The sequence below is a fragment of the Molothrus aeneus genome, chromosome 2, assembly GCF_037042795.1.
Source record: "Molothrus aeneus isolate 106 chromosome 2, BPBGC_Maene_1.0, whole genome shotgun sequence".
NCBI classification, from domain to species: domain Eukaryota; kingdom Metazoa; phylum Chordata; class Aves; order Passeriformes; family Icteridae; genus Molothrus; species Molothrus aeneus.
This window is the reverse complement of record NC_089647.1, coordinates 6249410-6269988: the sequence shown is the minus strand read 5'-3', so window position 1 is coordinate 6269988 and position 20579 is coordinate 6249410. Positions and strand designations below refer to the sequence as shown.

The 20579-nt window shown below is 37.3% G+C and overlaps 1 protein-coding gene across 3 annotated transcripts in view; it reads left to right on the top strand.

Annotated features, from left to right (window-relative positions):
• Window positions 1-20579, top strand: part of CADM2 (cell adhesion molecule 2) — a 573596-nt gene that overhangs the window by 495229 nt on the left and 57788 nt on the right. For all 3 annotated transcript variants that reach the window (XM_066571920.1, XM_066571921.1, XM_066571919.1), the window contains one exon: window positions 15331-15509. In XM_066571920.1, the coding sequence (XP_066428017.1) occupies window positions 15331-15509 (179 nt within the window). The remainder of the gene's footprint in view (window positions 1-15330; window positions 15510-20579) is intronic.

Genomic DNA, 20579 nt, shown 5'->3' with positions numbered 1-20579 from the left:
TTATATGATGCACTTCCTGGCCTCTCTGGCAGGTGAGATGGAGGTTCTGTAAGAAATTATCTCATTTTCTACATAGATTTTATTCACTGCTATCTGGGTTTGTGTCATGAGTACCTAGCAGCCTATAAAGGAATGCTGGTATCAATTCTGCCTATATGAATTATCATAATGAATCTGGAAAAGCATCCATGATTCTGTGTCTATAAATCACTGTGCAGAATGAATCCACAGCTCAAACTGGAAGTTAAGGCAGTATCAATAAATGATAATGATTTGGAAAATTGGATGGATTTGTCCATATCTACAATGAAATATTACTCTTGTAAAACATGAATGTGGTATCAAAGCATTTCTCCCTTAAGCTTCACACACATTTGTACATAAGAAATCCTGAATTTAAGAGTCTCTGGTTTCTCTGGAAAGGACCACCTACAAGTGAAATCAAGTAAGTGAAAAAAAAAAAAGGGGGGGGGGTTAGGGTTAGGTACTAGATACTGGAGTTTCACTGTTTTATGTTTAGCTCTTTGTCTTAGCAGAAAGGTGGACAGTTTTGAACAAAACTACTGTGTATTTAACTAACCAGGAGTCTCCCTGATGTTCTCTGCCTTGATCCCAGAACTAGCATTAGCTGAAATAGCTTTATCTGATTTATGCCTTCTGAATGCTCTGACTTTACAGTGAAGTTTCCAGGGACACATTTCACACACAGCTTTGAGCAAGGCTCTGTAAATACATGCTTGAATAAATGCCTACATTTATAGGACAGGGTATCATATCTGTGGACATAGACTTGGAGAAGGGTACGAAACCCTCCTCACAGTTCTCAGCCCTGTGTTCCTTGTCACTGGGAACAGCTCTCAGGATAGCTCAGGCTCTCCTAGTCCTGTCTTTTGTCTTGCTTTCTGTCCATTCCAAGTTGTCTTTCCTTGAATTTGGCTTGTTCAGCAGTTAGATAGAGCCTATCTTCTGCAAATACTTCTGGTATCTCTGTCCTGCCTGTCTCTTCACCCTTGTTATAGTTTCTTGAAATGTTCTTACTTGGCCTTTTTTTTTTTTAACATTACTTTTTCATTTCTGTATCTTTATCCCATTTAGGCTGTCTGCATGTTTTTGGTTTTTTTTTCTGTTTGGAGAAGTGTGAGCTTCTATTTCTCCAAAAGGAACTTACTGTGTTTGAGTAGGTGGTTGTTAACTCAAACCCAGCCTCCTGTTAATTTGATCTGATGTGATACATCCCATGTCAGCTGTGGTAATCACTCTGTTTCCTGTGGTTATTTTTAACCACAGAGAAATGTTGACCAATTTTTGAATTGTTGTCATTTTGAAGGAGTTCATGCTAATGATATCTCCTGCCTTGATTTAGTGCACGTCTATTTTACGTTATATTTAATGAGTACTCATTTTCAGTAAAATATTCTAAAATCTTATGAAGAATATCGTATGAATTCTAGGAAAAAATCTGCTTGGTGAAACTTTCCACGTAGGTAGTTTGTCTTTGCAGGTAAAGGCAGTTATTTTAAAGGATTGTGTGAATATTCTGCTTGAGACTTTCTACACCAATATTTCATTGATATTACACCTCTACTGTAGAATTATGCCATGATGCAGTAGATAACATATTATGAAGCAGGTAACATTTTTGCTGAGATACAGTATATATATTCAATAGATAAAATTTCATTTTGTATTAAACATCCTGTCCTTCTGGGAGCTTGTACCTTCTTCTCACAGCTGGGACATTCTACACTTTTTTGTAATTTTTCTTTTCCCCAGTATTTTGCAGAAAGCAGGGAAATTGGTGTTGTAAAAAGTGTGACACAAAAAAGAAGCAGGTGGGAGCATTAGTGGCTGTCTGAAAATTACACTTTACAATAAAGCCTCCTGCAGTGCTTAAGAACTACCCCTTTAGTGTTCTGTAAAATGATCACATTGCTTAATAGGCTCAATTCAATAATTGCTTTTCCTCTTTTTTAAGCATCCCTTTTTTGCAGTGTTTACCCATAAAAGTGCAGAAAGTACAGTATGAAAAACAACTGCACACAGCATTTTTAGTGCTCGTTAAATCCATTTTGCATGTGTATGGCTTTTGAAATAATTATTTTCCTTGCTCTCAGGTGGAAACACATGCTAAAATAAAAAAGGCCCGTGGGATAAAATAATAGATAAAATTAGAGCAGGTAATTCTAAGTACTAGACTGCAAGTTGAAACATGAGAAAGAAGTTTTGGGAAAGGATATGACATTTGGCCTTTTAGATACTTAGATTCTGTAGATAAGTGTTCAGCTACAGTTACACATAAAATTATAGAGATTTTAAATCAGCCACTAGCAGTAGAACACAAAAAGGCACATTTGTATAACTTTTTCAGTGTAAGTCGTGTTGGTTATACTGATTATGTTTCACAATTCAGGAATTTGTGTAGCAGATGTTATGTGGAACCACCCAATGTCACAAGGGAGCACCTGCTCGTTGAATATCTACATTTTTACCCCACATTTACAACAGCAGAATACCTTGAGAGCATGTATGTGGGGTAAGCTAGCAGGATAAAGCACCATCCTTCTAGAGGAGCTTAACACTGCTCTTTGATGAGCAGAATCTCAGAAAAAATGGAGATGACAAGATAAAAGTGTTTGTGGTTCTGACTGGCATGACAGTAAACAGGTAAGAGAAGTAATAGATTGGGTTAATTTATTATTAGTGTAGCAAGTTATTCATTGTTTGGCTGAGCTAGTCTTTGCATTGCAAGGAAGATCTTGGAGATTTCTCAGACCTGAGTTTGGCTGGTTAAAAATTTCCACATCCACACTGTTCTAAGCACCATGGTAAACCGTTTCCAAAACATATTTAATTATTATTATTTAAGAGCTGAGGAAAGACTGAGTCTGAAATTTGCAGTCTTGCACAGGAAAATGCTGCTCCAGAGTATTTTCCTCTGGGGGCTGCAGGACAACCCCTGCTCCTGCAACTGGATCACCTCTTTCCATTGCTTTAGTTATTCCTACTTAGGAACACTGGATTGGTCACCTCTAAAATGGAATTGTAAAGGTTTACCAAGGGTTAAGAAGTGCTGGTGGGAGAGACTGTGATACCCTATGGTAGGAGGGAGGTAAGTGGGAGATACACCAGTGTTTCTACTTACTATTGCTTATTGATTATCATTTTTTGTTGGGTTTGTTTGTTTGTGGGGGGCTTGTTTGTTTTTTTCTTTTGCTTTTACTTTCTATTGCTCTTGAATATTCCTAACCTACCTTTCTGCCTCGTATACACAATTTCTAGAATCTTCCAAAGGGTGGCACAGACTGAGGGAGCTCTCAGCACCATTTTCATTCAGCTTATTCTTTAAAAAGTGTTTATTTGCTGTTTGCACCTAGAGGCAAAAAATTAAGGTCTGGGCAATTATATGGTAATCAACATCAAAAAAGGGGAACTACATAATAATGAAGAATCTTGTTAAAAAGGAGTTATAAGGGGCAAATAAGAGAATTAAATCTTTCCAGGCAGCCTGAGGACTATGTTAGAAAAATAAAAAAATAGTTTAGAACCACATATCACCTAGCAGAATCCCTTGAGAAGAAGTTTGTGAGGCTAAACAGAAGAGAAATCAAAGTAATAATAAAGGCAAAAGCTATAATTTGAAAAGCTGAAATTATCTTCCAAAGGAAAGAGAAGATTCTTAGATCTTGGCAGATTAAATATAAAAATTCAGTAAACCAAACCACCAAAAAAGCAGGAATATTAAAGGAATAACTAGAAAATAAACTTGAAAATGAAAGGTTTTCTTTTTTAAAATTAAATAATGCAAAGTTTGTCAGTCATTTTTAACTGAGAATCAAGGTTTACAGAGAAGCCACATGGATTTGCTACATCCATGTTTTCTGTGGCAGAGGAAACTGGGTACATTAAAGACTGATTCCCTCTTTTCTCAGGTGCTCACCAGCAAGATTTAAATGGGCTGTGGCGGTGGTTGTGGTACAAACAGGCAAAATGAGCACTAGGAAGTCAGCAGGACCAGAAGGTTTTACCCCAGCATTCAAAGGGAATTCAAGGATGAGATTGATGAATTATGAACTGTGACTGGAAACTTAATGCTTAACGCCACCTGGCTAGGTCAGGACAACAGAGCTTCAGGAGAGATCCCAGAATCTGTGGAACTGACATCTTCTCAAATACTAAAATTTATAAAAAGGACTAGAATTAGCAGACTGAATTTAAATTTCAATCTGAATTAAAAAAAAAAACCAAAAAAACCAAAAAATGTTTCATGGGGTTTTAATTCCTTTTGCAGAGAGAAAAGTCTATTTTATAAACATTTTTAAATGATCCTTGATGGGGGCCTATTTGGTATAGGAGGGAAACATTGCAGATGTTTCCAAAATTGTAAATGATACAGAGGTAGTTGTTAAAGACTGCTAGTTCATTCTTTCTACAAATAGCAATGTTTAAGAGAAAGTCAAACTAATAAGAGCCAGCTTTGTTGCCAAGCAAGGACATAATTTTTCATAAAATGACTGGTAAACTTGGGGAATTTGTTGTCGATGGATATGACAGATGGTGAAAATTTGCAGTAATTCAAGGGAAAACTGCCTAAGTTCATGAAAAGGCAAGTCCTTAAGGTTTACAGAGTATTTTTAAACTGTGCTTGGTATCAGAAATGCCTGAGATGTGTGCTTGGCCTGTTCCCTAGACATCTGCTTATCCCTGGTGTTGGAGATAAGGGACTAGGCTAGCTGAACTTTTTGTCTGACTCAGTACAGCTGCTCCTTCTCTGCTAAGCACTGAAGGTAGGCTGTTGTGGCTTGCTGGGACTAGATGCTAATGGAGCTGGAGCCCATGGAGAGCTTGAGGATATCTCCTTTACAGTGCTAAAATTATTACCATGAAGGTACTAATGAATAATTTTCTGTATGAGAGAAGTTTGTGTGAACTAAAGCAGAGTTAATAACACATTTGGGAAAAGAAAACAAACTTCTCTAAGTAAATAATGTTTGTCTCTTTTTCCCTTTATTGTATTGCTATTTCAGAAGTTATTTTTAAATGCAAAAGAAATTGACACAAACCATGGTATAGAACTTAGCTCTGAAATACAAATACTCGTGAGTTCACAGTGTATTATTGTTAGGGTATTGTTATATTATCTTGAAAGCATAAAACATTTTATTATTCATTATGGTTCAATACAATGTGCCTCAATATCAGCTTTTTTTGACAATCGTGAAAAAATAACTGAGGTACAAAAATTTTATGGTGTATTTTCCTTCCTATGGTGCTCCTATAAACTGTTGTATATAGCAACAAATATTTACTTGCTGAGAGGAAATAATTCAACAGAAGATCTTGGAAATGTCATTGCTCTGGCTAGGTATTAATGGTTTCTTATCTGGTGAAAAGAAGATACTTTGCTTCATCTCCCGGACTTCATGATGTTCTTACACTCATTGAAAGTCAAGAAGTGCATACCTTGGTTAATGAGGGTTGGTTCTGAAGTCCTTGCTTGTCATCCTAGACGCAGCACTGGTGCTTTTATCAGCTCTCTGGGTGTTGTCACTGCACCTCAAGTGCAGGAAGGAATTTTAGTTTAATGAGGCTTCCCTTTGACTGTGTCTTACATCAACAGCAAATGATTTCAAACAAGTAGTATTTGGACAAGCAAATAACTGTGAATGAGATTTTCAACTGTTTACTTAATGGAAAAAGCGGAAATGAATCAGCCACTCTTCATTTTCCTCTTTGATTCTCGTGCCAGCAAACATTTGACCTTAACTCAGAAAACGCAGCTGGCGTTTCTTAGATGGGATTTCTCAGCTTATTGTAATAACAGAGACAATGTTTCTTGTGAATGTTGGGACACAGTGAAGGCAAATTCAAAACAGTGCAAATTAGGCATGTGAACATCCGTCAGTGTGGCAGCCTGAAATATCTAAGCGCTTGAAAATCAGGATTTGTCAAAGGGGAAAAAACCCCTCGTAATAATATTTGCTCATTAATTCCATTATATACCCTTCAAACCTCAGCTGGCATTGAGGATATGACAATAGACATAGGGAAAAAGGACCTGAAAATGTGGTGTGACAGCAGTTACTGCCTGCTTCTTGTTTTTTGCAGTCCCAACCATTATCTCTATGTGGCACTTCAGCATAACCTATGTAAACCAGGCTATCTTAAAAAAATGTACCTTAATCCTGTAACATGAAAATGTAAAGCATTTAAAATCAGTGGTGCTGAAGCTCTTTCTGCTATTTTTTTTCTCTTTTATTTCTGATAAATCACTATTTTCCTCAGTGCTTGTTCCCCTGGCTGGGTATGCAGCATGCTTGTAAACTGCTGTGAGGAGACACGGTGTTAGAAACAGGTCTGAAGATGTGCCAGATGAGAAGATGTTACTTTCCTCTGTTCTATGACATGCATAGTAACTAAGGTGTGCACATCCTATCATTATGCTTTGCTGCAGCATTCCTATCCCCAGCAGTACTTCATTAACATTAAGAACATAGTTCCTGGTTAATCCCAGTAATTTTCAGCAGCCATTCTTATGCATCCACTTGAGCACCATATTATCTTAATACTGCTGACAGTTGCATGTCTTTGAAATACATTTTTTTCCAGGTATTGGAAATTCCATGGCAGTTTTCCATCATCCTTTGTTCTTATAGTCATGCTTTACTTGCAACTGATGAAAAAGAATAATCTACTAATTCTTCAATAGCTCTAAAAGGTTAAGAAGGAATCAACAAGGTGTAAACAGCAGCATAGGAAGCCCAAAGATTTACCTGTTTCAATACTGACTGCATAATTAGAAACATATAGAGTTAGAATTATAGTGAAACCAGGCTATTGAGATTTCAATATTTAATCAACAATTTTTCATGTGAATAAAATTGTTATATGCCATTTATCATTTCGGCTGTAGTCTGACAGGAAAGAAAAAGCCTTTAGGAACAGCGGTAAAATATTTAAGGAAGGTTTGACAATTATTCTTTAATATTCACTTATCTGTTTATAGTTTCTCCTCTCTTCCCTTCCCTGTTCTTATCTGAGAGTGTAGGTCTTAGTTTCTGAGACTGAAAGGGATTTGTCTTTGTAATTTGCACATCAATATATGGCACCAATCCCAGGCAGAACAGGGGAAGGGCGTATATTATCGATGTGCTCCAGTGCTGATCCAAAGTACTTTCAGCTCCAGAATTTTAAAGAAGCTTTCAAGGCATCGTTGTTTTTCTGTGAGTGGACCTCACTTCTTTCCCTGTGTGAGATTGCCTGGCCATCAGTTTGGAACTTGGCTCTGCTGGATTTCCATTCTCTGGATGAGGGGGCAGCTTCACGGTTCTTCTTCTGCTGCCTTCCCCTACTGCAGCAATAAAGGAGATGCATCTTCTAGAGGTCTCTATCCCTTGCTGTCTTGCACAGCCTCCTGAAAACAAGGCTGTCACTTTTCTTTAATTACTGATATGTCATTAGGTGTGTCTTATCCATTGCCTGTGAGAGCGCTGAAGGACTGCGTGGCAGATAATGCTTTGTGCATCCCCCTGAACAGGTGCAGCATTGTGCAGTACACCCCTATCAGCCTTCAGTACAAGAATTCTGATACAAAACCAGCATCCTTGCTGCTTTATAGGAATTGGAAAACACCTTATCTAATCTGTGGCCGAGTGCAGGCCAACCTGCAGATGTTTCTGTGAAGTGTTGCCTACTGCTTTGTCCTTGAGCTATTGCCAGTTAGCTCACAGTAACCATCACTTCTGAAAGGCCTCTGCTCCCCAGCAAGTGAGACAGGATTTATGACATAAAATTGTTTAATGTGGTGGGGGTTTTATGTTTGGGGGGGTTTTTTTGGTTTTTTTTTGCTTAGTTTTTGCTTTTGTTTTTGGAGTTCTTAATTTTTTTTATTTTTTCTCTTTCCTGCTGCTGTACTGGCTTGCACCTCTCCTTCTGCCTTTTTAGCCTCAGGAATCTTTTTGAAAGACATGTTATACTTCCGTGGAGGACTTTTCTTTTTTCCTGGTTAAAATTTAAAAGGCATATAAATTATTTATAAACTGGTGACATAAAATGAACGGTATAGCCATACATACCATTGTTTTTTAAAGACAAGGTTTTAAAGCAGACTTGTTATTAAAGCTGTTCACAAACTGCAGAGGTTATAGTGTTTCCCCTGAACTTAAGATGTTTTGAGCCTCAAACTTTAAAATACATATTAGAAAAAGTGTGGTTATTAGCTGCCTACTGAAAGTGTTCCAAAATACTTGGCATTTTGATTTGATCTACTAAAAATGCATTGAAATGCCCAGGGTTTTTTTCAGATTTACTGTGGGAAAAAAATAAAATTAAAAAAAGAAAAAAGTCAGTGCCTATTCCCTGACCTGATGGTGCATTTAAAAGAGGATTACCTATCTTCTTTATGGTATACATAAGTTTAACAGTATTCTTCAGTTTTGTTTCCTTCTAAGTGGTGGCCTGGCCTTGAAAATTTGGAAGTATGGCAACCTCTTCCTCCTCCATTTTTTGCTTCTAGATTCATAAGTGATGGGAGGCATAAATTAATTAGTTTAGCAAATTTTCCCTTTCATGGATACAACTGTTTGCCTGGTGCAGAAATGTCTGGAGAAGTAATAAAAGAGCAGAAATGCCCAATTTGTTGTTTGGGAAGTTGATCAGAGAAAGGAGGGATGAAATGAGACAACAGAAGTTTGACAGCAGGTGTAGTGCATGACAAATATGGGAGAGATTTGTGTGAAATACCAGAAGGACAGGTTATAGGATGGCAACTCCTTCCTATGGCATCTCCCTTACAAACTTTGGTTTGGTTTGCTTTTGTTGCTGGTTTGCTTTTTTTTTTTTTCTTTTTAGACAATCTTTGTCCATTTCTAGCCTCCCTGCTGCTTACAATAGTAGAATACAAGGGATATTTCTGGTGCAATTCACCGATAAGTTGTCTTCTGATTTCACATAAGTTCTCTTGTTGATCTGTCTCATGACTATGAGAAAGCCATTCCCCAAAATGTTATTCACAGCAGGGTTTTTATGCTTCTCTGAGAAGATTGTGAATAATACTGGAATTAGGTAAGAAGCTACACATATATATGTGGATTAGGCACTTTTCAGAATATTGATCTGATATTGCCTTGCCTTCTTGAAAATGACTAACAAAGGAAATGGAGGCTTTTTGGGGGAGGGGGTAGGGAGGGGGTACATGATATGCACAAAGGAAAAAACTAGAGTTAAGTAGCTTCAAATAAGTTACAATCATAATGGCTTGATGATCAGTTGGGAAAATCTCTCCAGACAGAGAGCAGCAGCATTGCACAGTTCTGTTAAAGGTGGAAGGCCTTATGTCAAAGGGTGCCCTAGACTCTAAGGGTACTAAAGGATAAAAAGGAAATGGATTATCAGCCTGATGAAAGGAAACACAAAAAAGAAGGAGAATTAATGCAGAAACAGAACAGTCAACTTCCCACAGGCAAAGGTTTTAGACCTAAAAGGAACCTTGATACCAATTGCGAGGAAATATTTGAGTGTAGATAGAAGGAAATATGAATATGAAAAATTACTCTTTTACCCTCTAACATGATATACTTTGTATCTTTGGGTAGAAGAATAAATACCTTTGCTTTGAAAAGATTCGTGATGCACTTTAATCAGTTGCTGTCACAGTCTGCTGAGGGATAAGGAATTTTCAGCTGCAAATTTAGTCTGTCATATCAGCATGTTTAGCACCTGTAATCCAGCAAGGGTGAGAGGACTGCCTGATTTATCCAAAGCAAGATCCAGGCAGGGAGGTCTGTCACCTAAGTAAAGTTGTGATGAACAAAGCAAAGGCTTTATCTATCTTGGACAAAAGGTAAGGAATGAAGAGTATTTGGGTTTTATCTGGTTTGGTTTCTTTGTTTGACTGCTTGCTTTCCTCTTCTGCTATATTTTTCTTTTTTTTCTATTTTTTACTGTTCTCTTTTTTTTCCATATAAATGATGAATATTAGGCCCATTTGAGATTTGTTTACCTCTTTATGTTTATTATTTAACCACCTTTTTTACATAATACACTGCAGCTGTCTTCAATACTTCTTGTTGTTCCTGTTGTCTTTGTAGCTGTAAAATCCTTTCAATTTTTTCATGATATAAAAAGTTGAAATCTGTATTTAAGTGACAGCTCATTTTTAACACATTTTGGTAGTTAAATTCTTGACCATTTAGAAGGCATTAGTATAGAACATTATAAATATTTTTTAGGCTACATTATGTCTGCTGAGAATGCTTAAAACAGAAAAGTAGAAGAAAATATAATAATAGTCAATTCAGATATTCAAAGCTTCTTTCTGAAAAAAATAAGGGAACTTTATGAAAGGTATTTTGGATATTCTTTATTAATTCTACTGCTGAGAAGAACACTTTGTGAAGGTTACTCAGGTTTTGCAGAAGTAGAAAATCACAGAGAGTTCATATCTCATAAAATAAAATCCATCTATCCAAGCCTTTTATGAAAGGCTAGAGATTATGGATATTGATGTTTTTGATAGATGTAATGCTCCCAAACCAGCTCATCCCAATATGACTCCTCAGACTGAGACTTTATATAAACAAGGGGCTCCCTCGGGGTTTAGACTTTCAAGTGGGTGATTAACTGACAAAGCTAAAAAATCCAATTTCTTGATACAAAAGAAGTATAAGTTTCAAATTAATGAAGCAATCATTCCCTTAGATGACTTTTAACATTGCACCAGGTTTTCAACAAGAAACACTCTGATAAATCTTGTGATACCTTTTCCACTACTCATTTGAGCATATGCACTAGATTTTGTTTTTTATGGACTTCAGTAAATACAAGTGTACCCCTGTTTGGAGAACTAAAAGGTATTGTTGGAGAGGGCCCTACTCAAAAATATGAATTTGTTTTTATCTTGTTAGTGTTCCTCAAATTCTTCTTCTTCTATCTTTATTTTTATCCACATTGGCTACAAAATTTTGGCAGGATGCCTAGATAGCCAGTTGGATGAGAATGTCCCCAGTGAGACTGGACATGTAAAAAGATGGCTTTGGGGTTTTTTGTTGTTTTGGTTGGTCAGGGGGTTTTTTTTTGAGTGTGATCTTATGGAAATGAAAAGGTTATTCTGTGCTGTTATGATGGGTCAGTAAGTTGTCCAAGTGTTGTTTATTTAAGGACTCAGATAAGAACACTCTGTACATGACCTTTCTGTGCACAGAATTAAAAAAGGGCAACAAAAATGCATAGAGCCAAGAAGTTTCAAGTGAAAATGGATTGTGTTGCCTAAATTCACTTTGTTCAAAAAGGAAACATATAGATACATGTATAGCTATAAAACATATAGATATACGTCTAATTTTTAAATGGAGGGTAAGTTAACTACTATAGTTATATATAAAGAAATCACTAGGGAAGAGGATTATGAGAAAGCACGCAGACATCACTGTCCTTGGGTTAAGGGTGGAGAAAGAGAAAATTGCCAATGTTGTCTTAAAATACTCCTGTGTAATTCCAAAGACCTCAGCTAAAAAAAAATTTATATTAATGTGAAAAAATATAATTGTTGACTTTCATATTATGTAAACACTTATTGAAAAGGTAAGGCTGTGCCTAGGTGTTCTTTTCTAATCAAGAGTGTGTTTTTTAAATTATTTTTTTCAACATATTTCAGTTTGGCCCTACTTTCTCTCTGACTGGTTTTGAAAGAAAAGGTTTTCTACTCTCAAGGCCAGAAAATAGTTTTGCTGTATTTACCATTTCTTTGTTCAGTTACTTGTAAGAAAAGTACCACAATATAAAATATGGATCATTGTGGAACTTCACACCAGTGTTTTATACCTTCATTTCAATCCCATCTCATTCTGACTGGAAAAGAATACCCAATTTTGTTGCTTCTGTGTCAGGTTTTGAGGCCAACATGAAGACAGTTAACAAACTCAGATTTCTGTACTAAAAACCAGTTCCTTTTTCTAAGGCTTTCACTGAATGCACAAATGGAAGGTACTGTTTGTATGAACATCCCTGTTTGTTCCAGTTCAAATAAGAATTGATAGTGTTGTGGCAAGTCATTAGTATTTTAAAAAAGCTTAAATTCTGCAGTGTTAGAGTCGTATGCAATAGAGAAATATGTGCAATATTAGGAGTGTACATGTTTGCCAGGTGTTTTAGCATGTCATACTTAAGTATCCTTTTCAAAATGTTGGGTAAGAGAAGAAACTCTGTTTGGATGTGCAGATCTGGGCAGGTTTCAGTAGGATAAACTGTGGGGAATTCACACTTGTCTGTGCCTTGTGACAGAGAAGGAAAGCTGTTTCAGGGTTTCAGCTTTGGACAATGAAGGTACTAAGGCAATTATGAAAGAATACCCAATGTGCTCTAAAGTTAAGACTCCTTTCCCCTTTTTTGTGTAGTTTTTTTCCCAGCTGATAATCTCAGAAGGTATCAAATTCTAACAAACAGAAAAAGGGGGAGAGAAAAGCCTGCTAAGTTTCTAGGCTGTCATAACTTACAACAAGGTTATAATAGGAAGGAGTCCTACTTACCATGTCCTGCAATATTCATTGCCACTTCTAAGAGATCAGTGAAGGACAGATATAAGTAAATACCATTTTGCATGGCAGGTAGGGAACTTCCAGAATTAGTTGCTACAGGAGGTATAGTTGATGGACATAATAAGCAGATTACACAAGATACTAGAGACATTCATAGGCACAGGTGGTCTAAATAACAAGTGGATGCAAAAGAGAGCAAAAGACATGGCCTGCAGCACCCCTGACAGGATGATTGCTGTTGCTGGCAGAGTGCAGGAGGAGTGGACAGCACAAAATGGATGTACTCCCATGCTTCCCTGAAACAGCCATCCTGCTGCTGCTGACCACGGCAGCGTGATGGCCTGGGTGCATGGGCATGTCTCATGTTCTTAGCTCACTTCTGCCTAACCAGTGAATTGTGTAGACCAAGTGTCTCCAAGCTTCCCAGCAGTGCAGGCAGAATTTAATTCCCTGGCTGTGACAGAATTGCTGCTTTAGGCAGTGGTGAGGTGGAGGGAGAGCTGTGCCTGGCCACCAGGATGTGTTGGCTCTGGGCCTGCTGCCCAAGCCTTGCTCTGCTGCTGCCAAAATACAGCACAGGATGGCTAAATATTCACTCTGGATTAGCAGCTTCCCCAACACCCAGAGAATGCAGATCTGCCTCTCTCTAAGCCCCGGCTTTTCTGCCATGCATCGTTTTGCAACCACAGCTAAGTGCTCTGTATAAGACTAGAGTCGGTGTATTATAATGTGACAGAGCTCCCTGAATAATTTATATCTATGCCTCCATTTCATACTTATTTGTTATCCTATAGGTTTCCCCCTAGGATATGCCATCTAGTTTCAATTTAAAACCTAAGTTCCATAAATTACAGCTGTACAGAAGTTGCTTTAACACGCCATTTATGCAGGCAATGGTGCACATTGTAGCAGAAGTGTTTCAGAGTCCCCACTCCTGGGATTGCAGAGCCACAGTAAGCTGGTAAATGGGAAACAATGCAGAGTTGGCCAGAAAATTGAACAAATCCTCCTTAAAATATCACAGCAAATCACACCTTAATGCTGGGAACTCTGTAGGGCAATGTTTCTACACCACCATGGACATCTGGATTCCCTGCTTGCATTAAACAGAAAGAAAGTGTGTACATTGTGTACCACGTGTGTGTGGATACCAGTTCATAAAAATGAGCTTAGGAAGAGGATTAAGATGTATTTATGGCAAGGCATAAATAAGGCCCATCACACTATCAGCTCTTAATCCTTGCTTTCATTCTCTGAGCGTATGATTTTCTGGAAAAATTCAAAACTTTGGAGTATAGCCAGTCTAAGTACTAAGTTCAACAACACTTTAACAGCGTGTCATCCAAAATATTACTAAAATCTGTGTAAATTTCTTATATTTCAGAATAAATATTTTTCTTTAAAGACTAGTTTGAATTTTATAGAAGTGCATTTCAGAAAAAAATTCTTTCTGTTTACATGAGTTGCCTAACTCAAAATCATGTCATTATAGCCATTAGAACTATTTTTCTTTTTATGAGGCCACACTTTGGCTAAACGTTTCTCCTTAAGTATTTAGGTTTAATTCTTTTTCTTAGCACTTATTATATCTAATAGGCCTTAAACACCTGCTTCAAATTAGTGAAATTAAGTGTATCTGGAGTGCTACTAGGGACTAACCTGGCAACTGCTAATTTTATAACAGTGTATTATATTTTGGTATATTACTGAGTCACACAACTGGAATGTTTGTATAGAGATTGATATGTGGCATATGCGGCACAAAGCTACAAGCAAGGTAGCATTTAATCCCCAGGCTCTGAATATCCTGCTGAAGTGACTGGTGTAAAAGGGCCTGAGATGCTCTGTCTGCTCCTTGCATAGACAAGATTCAGTTAACCAACCTTTCATTCTCAGTTACAGTCCTGTCTTCTTGGTGATTTCCCTCATGTAAATTTGGAAATATACCTTGTTACATGCAAATAAAGGCTGTGTGCCAGTAATAAATACATCCTGCTGTCTGCTAGGCAGATCTCATGGGCTATGGAGCTTCTTGAGAGTCTCTAGGAAGGAGTTAGGTATGCCTTGCCAGAGGGAAGGTGTATGTGAACCTTCAGGACTGTCAGTTCCCTTCTTTGTGGTGCCCTTACCTTGCCTGGGGGGTTACCACCACCAGGGCATTGCCTTTGGCCTGTTTGATGTGAGTGCATCAGGCAAAAGAGGAAAGGTTTCACAAGAGGAGAAAATCCAGGATTTCAAGTTAAATCTTACATTGCTTGTGATGTGAAACAAGGAATTATTTAAGGGAAGGATGAAGAAAAGGTGGGAAAAGGGATGGGCTGTGACACAATGCAGCAAGAGAAACACGTTTAGGTTGTGTGTCACATGTGCTACTTAAATACTCAGTGCATTCAAGTTCACTTGTGAATATGAATGGCCTAAGTAATTTAAGAATCCATTTTCAAACCACTTACACCCACATCATCCTATTTGCACTTACCTTGCCAAGCACCTGTGAGCCCTGAAACCTCACAAGAACTATTTTTTTAATTTAGGAAAGTTCTTAGCCTGTTGCAGTACCATTCTGCTTCCTTTTTATTTATCTTCTTTCTTATTTCTCTGCTTGTTCTTTCACTTTCTTTAGCAGTTCACATCCAGGATGGTAAGGTTGAAACAGTGACAGTTCATTAGATCCAGTAATTCAAATATTCTTGGGGTGGTAGGTGACTATTTATAAGTTGTTGATGGTGTTATTTCTAATGTACATGTTGCATATGCGTGTTTCATGTGTCTAAATAAATGCCACACTTTGATCCAACAGGCCAGAACCAGTACTGTGGACCAAGGATGGTGGAGAACTACCAGATCCAGAGAGAATGGTTGTCAATGGCAGAGTTCTAAGCATCAGCTTCCTAAACAAAACAGACAATGGCACATATCGATGTGAAGCAAAAAATCCCATTGGCCGGAACAGCACAGAATATGTCCTGATAGTACATGGTGAGTGTGCTCTCCTTGGTGCATTCCATGCATATTTAACATTTCCAGCTGATACAATCAGGTTCTTATGGTCATTATAGAAAGAATAGCAAGAAAATTTGGATGTATAATTGCACTTTTATTGCTGCTGTGGTCTAGCTGTGTTTTTCTTTTATTGGCATGCCTCTCTTCTTACAGTTTAAACAAAATGTATTCATTTATGCTGTGAACTTTTTGCTAAGTAAGCACCTGTAAAAATGTTTTGCAGTGTGTGGGTACTGTTTCATAAATACTTGCCTCAGGCCCAGCTCAGATAAAGCTGGTTACAAAAGGTTATATGAAGAGAAATAACAGACAGATGTGTGCGTGAGGTTTTCTGCTTAGCTTTTTATACACCACCAAAGACAGGACATTGGATACTTCACACAAGTTAGATCCTGCTCCTGAGAAAACTCAGCTCATACAAGTAAGCTGATATGACCAGGCCCATCATTACAGTCAGACCTCAAAACTGTGTCATGTCCTAAATGCATTATACTACTTCCAATAAAATGGAAAAGTAGGAAAGTTCACATTAATTTACAATTGTTTTGGTTTTTTTCCCTCAATAAACAGTATGTGTCATGTGAAAAAACTGCCTTCCACATTGATCATGAATAGATTGATATAACTCAGCTGTAGGGGAAACTATAATATAAAATTAGAATTTGCCGTTAATACAGCCTGGTAGTTCGGCTCTAGGAGCCTCAAAACATGATGTTCTCTTATCAGAGGTAATTCCTGGAAGGTTGCCATTTCCATAATTTCAATTTTAATATTAGAGAATATAGAGGCAGAACTTCCACTTTAGTTCATGATGGTACTTTATCCCTTCTTTTTTTTAATGCAATTTCTTATAACTCTGACAAAATAAAATGAAAAAATCTAATGCAAATTTTAGTCATTAAATAGACAAGAGAATTTATGTAGATTTTATTTGCTCGTGATGAACTCAGTTACAACAAGAATACATTTCCTTGGTAGCTGTAAGATATCAGAAACATTTTTCACTACAGATTTACCTGCCTCTAGGAATTTGGCATAAAACTTCTAGTAAGTGCTGCTTTCAGTAATGAGATATTTATTGGCACTGTTGATGAAACATCATTTATCAAAAAAACCACTTAGGTTACTTTTCATTTTTCTTAAAGTTCACCATTAGTTTATGTAGGATTAGTGACACAAATAAGGAGGATGTCTTTGCATAAGGAACACAGTCTTTACTGCCGCATGAGTATTTCTGTGCTAAAGACAAACAGAAAAACTAAACCCTCTAACCTCTATTTACATTGTTTGCTACAAGAAGAGGAAAAGAAAAAATGTCTTTTTCATCCCAGAGCCAGTGATATGGTGGTTGTTGGCTGCAGGCACAAAGTGCTCTGCCTTTGATGAGGTAACGGCTTCTGCACTTGCCATGTGTTGAAACTTCTGTCATTTGTGTTTTCTGCCCAATTTATTTTTGTCATTATTCTGAAAATATGGCCTTTTATAATGGGGGATCTTTTTCCATCAGCAGTGACTTTGCAATAGAACTCTATCAAAGAATATTTCACCGTTCCCCGTCTTGCACAGTGGTGTGTCCTCTGGTGATCTGATTATCTTGCATCAACTTCCTGGCAGTCTGTAAAATCATTCATTATCAGGGAGGCATTTTGTTATGTTTGGCAGAACATTAGACATGTTATCAGGTTTAGCTTGCTTATTGCTGACCTTTTCTGTTATGAGTACCTGAGTTTTCCTAATTGCATTTCTGCAATTCCAGCGCTGGAACTGGAGAAGGTAAATGTCAGGTGCTTCCCAGCTTTCTGAAACAATCAGACTTCTGTGGCAGAGCATGAGATGATGTTTAGTACTTAACAACTTACTGGGGTTCAGAGTTGTAAGGTTAATTTTAAGTAAAAAGGAGACTGACACAATTATTTTATCAAGTGTAGCACAGTCCGTTGTATAGATAAATTTAAGCAGCCTTACCCCTTCTTTAGCTCATTACATTCATGAATGTCTCTAGTGAGCCATAATCCTCCTAAAATTATACAATATTTTTTCTCTCTCTCTCTGGGGGCTAGAAAACCTACTTTTTATCATTTTCTGAGATGCATCCTTCTATTTAATAGAGGATGTATTTTTTATCTTCCTAAATATATCTGGAAGAATCCTTTGATTTCTCATCCCTTCCCCTGTGCTTAACATGTTGACGTAATTTTTTGTCCTACTCCTTTGTTAGAGATCATTAATCATATGACTTCTTAGCTTAAAATGTCAGGTTTCTAAGACAAGGTACATGCCAGATTTCTCACAGGAACTTGTGTAAGGAAACAGGGGACATCAGTGGAAGGTATCCTCTGCAGAGGCAGGGAAGGGCAACATGATTCACAGCTTTCCTTTTCTTATATATACTGTGATTTCCAGACATTTTATTCCTTTTTTTTTTTTCACGTCAACAGATTTTTATCTCTTTCTGTGTGTTAATGGTGTAAGAGCTTCATCTGGCTTCTCTCTTTTATTTTTGTCTCCCCCTAAGAAATCCTCCTTTCAGTGATACTCAATATACTAATTCTCTCAATTCTTTAAGTTATCTTCCTAACTCAGAGAAGGTTTAGGCAGCTTTAGAGTAGAGAGAACATTGACCAAAAATGGAAAATGTAGTTTATCTTAATTAGATATTAGGTATAAGCAAAGTATTTATACATATTAATTACACATACCAAGCAAAGAGTGTCTCATGCCTTTAACTGGACTGATCAAAACACAAAATTATACAGAAGAGTAGTATTTTTTCCACTGTGAGTGGTGATGATGAGGTAATACTGTTTTGATGTTAACTGATGGCAGAGAAAATAAATATTACTGTAAGCCAATGAATGGAAATCTGTCCAATAAAATTAGTATCTGACAACCTAAAAATTATTTTTAGATTTTTTTTTTGTATAATTAAAGAAACCAGACTTCAGAGAAATTGAATCTATTTGAATAAGGTTAAAGGCTTGGGCTATTAAATATGCTCATGCTGCTTTGCCGAATCAATGTGACTGCTAATTTCCTTTTTCTTAACATTTATTGTTAATAATAAATGTCAAACAGTACTCTGGGAAGCAGGAAGGTGGGTACAAAGTCAGAGTTTATAGGCAGAAGCACAAAGGCAAGACATGTCGTTTGCTCAAGCATTTGTTTCATGCAGTAACAAAGGCAGAGGCTTTAATGCCTGTAGCTGTTGTCATTTCTGTATTCTAATTGGCAAGCTTAGTGCTTTAGAAGTGCACATTCTGGCTAGATATATTACACCCTTTCTTTGGTAATGGGCCCCAGGCAATTTTCACTCTCTTCCAATTTATTAAGAACTTTTGTTTACCTTTGTCCAAATACTAGTAATTAATCACCGGCAAACAGAGCAAACTGTCAAACTCGTGTTGCTCAACTCAAAAACATAGACTCTGCTTGCAGATCTCCAGTAATCACTGCAGTGATTTAGCTGGAGTGGAGGAAGGAGGTGCTCCATCATAATCAACCTGAGGACACAGCTGCTGTGTTTGGAGGAGTAGTTCTGAACCTCTGGGTGCTACTGCCAAAGACTCAGTTCAGCACTGCCTTGGAGTGAGTGACAGAAGTCCACATCATTGAAACCTCCTTAGTGCAAACAGCAGCAGTTGATCATTTACAGCCCTATTTGAAACAGAGCACCTTGATGAAATGTCCTGATATGCCAATCTGCAGCCAGGCACTAAATTAATTGAAATATTCAGAGCTATGATGTGTGGTGCAGCAATTATATGGAAGAGCAGTGTGGAAATGAACGTGAATCAGCAGCTGTGGATGGTCAAGGCAGTTCTTATTGCCCAAATTTTAACTAGGAAAGCATTTGAGCCAGCACCTTAGGACCTCTGAGGAATAAAAAGTGGCATGACATATTCCTTTGTCTTCAGCCTCTCAGTTTTATATTTTTTTCTTGGGAAAGCAATATTTTGTAAATAAAAGCAACTGAAAGACTGAGTTACAACCTCATTAGGTCTCCTATAATGTGTAAGACCAGAAGTCCCACTGCACCTTTCCTAACTACAGCATTAGTTATATTCCACCTGCTTGTCCAGTCCCATTTCAAAACATTTGTCATCTTAGCTTCCACAGTAACCTGTGGCAACAAGGTTCTGAATTTAGTTATGTGCTTTGAGGGAAAAGTATTCTCTTTTGTTTGTTTAAGCCTGGTGCTTGATCTCTTCGCTTTCCAACCTTACAAGTTATTTGGCCTCTTTTGCTGTTTGTGCTGGAAGTTTGCATTTAAAATTATATTTGCTGCCTCCCTTCAATAGATTCTCAAGTATTTCCACGTTGGTCTCTACTTCTCATTAATTGTGATCTTAAGCTCTGCATTTCCTGCAATTCTCTCCACTGTATGCATTCTCCTTCTTTCATGGTCTTTTTTTTCCTCCCCTTTTTTTCTTCATTTTTTGGTCTAGTTCTAAATCTCTGCGACTGACTGCTCTCCATATCTGGAACATCACTATGCAAAATCTGCACCAGACACCCTAGTTTATTAAATCCTACCTCTAAATATATTTATAGATATTCACCTTCTGTGCCTAACAATAGTTCCAGCACCATGCACTTGTACATCTCTATAAGTCTGGTTTTTTTTTAATTGGTGGGAACTCTGTGGAATCCAAACCACGTGAAATTAAACAAACTCTTCTACCTCTATCTGTTATAGATTATTTTGTCTTTTTCAGTTCATTTTCCAGCAATCAGATTTGTTACTCTATTTCATTTCTGTTTTGATGTCCTCACAGGGGGACTTCTTTTTTCATTTATTTTTTGAACTCACTTGTGCATATCTCTTTGTAAAGGTAGAAACTGAATAGAGCAGAAAATTGAAAAACCCTGAGGAGGTGAGGATATATTCTGCTTTCTTTCAAAATTAAGCTTAATGAATAGGCAATAGATCTTTCACTACAGACCTCTGGTAAATCTTGCACAGTGTTTTTGGACACTTTATAAACCTTTATAAATGTGTAACAAAAGCCACATAAAATTTTTGGGAAAGAAGGGAAGCACCATCCT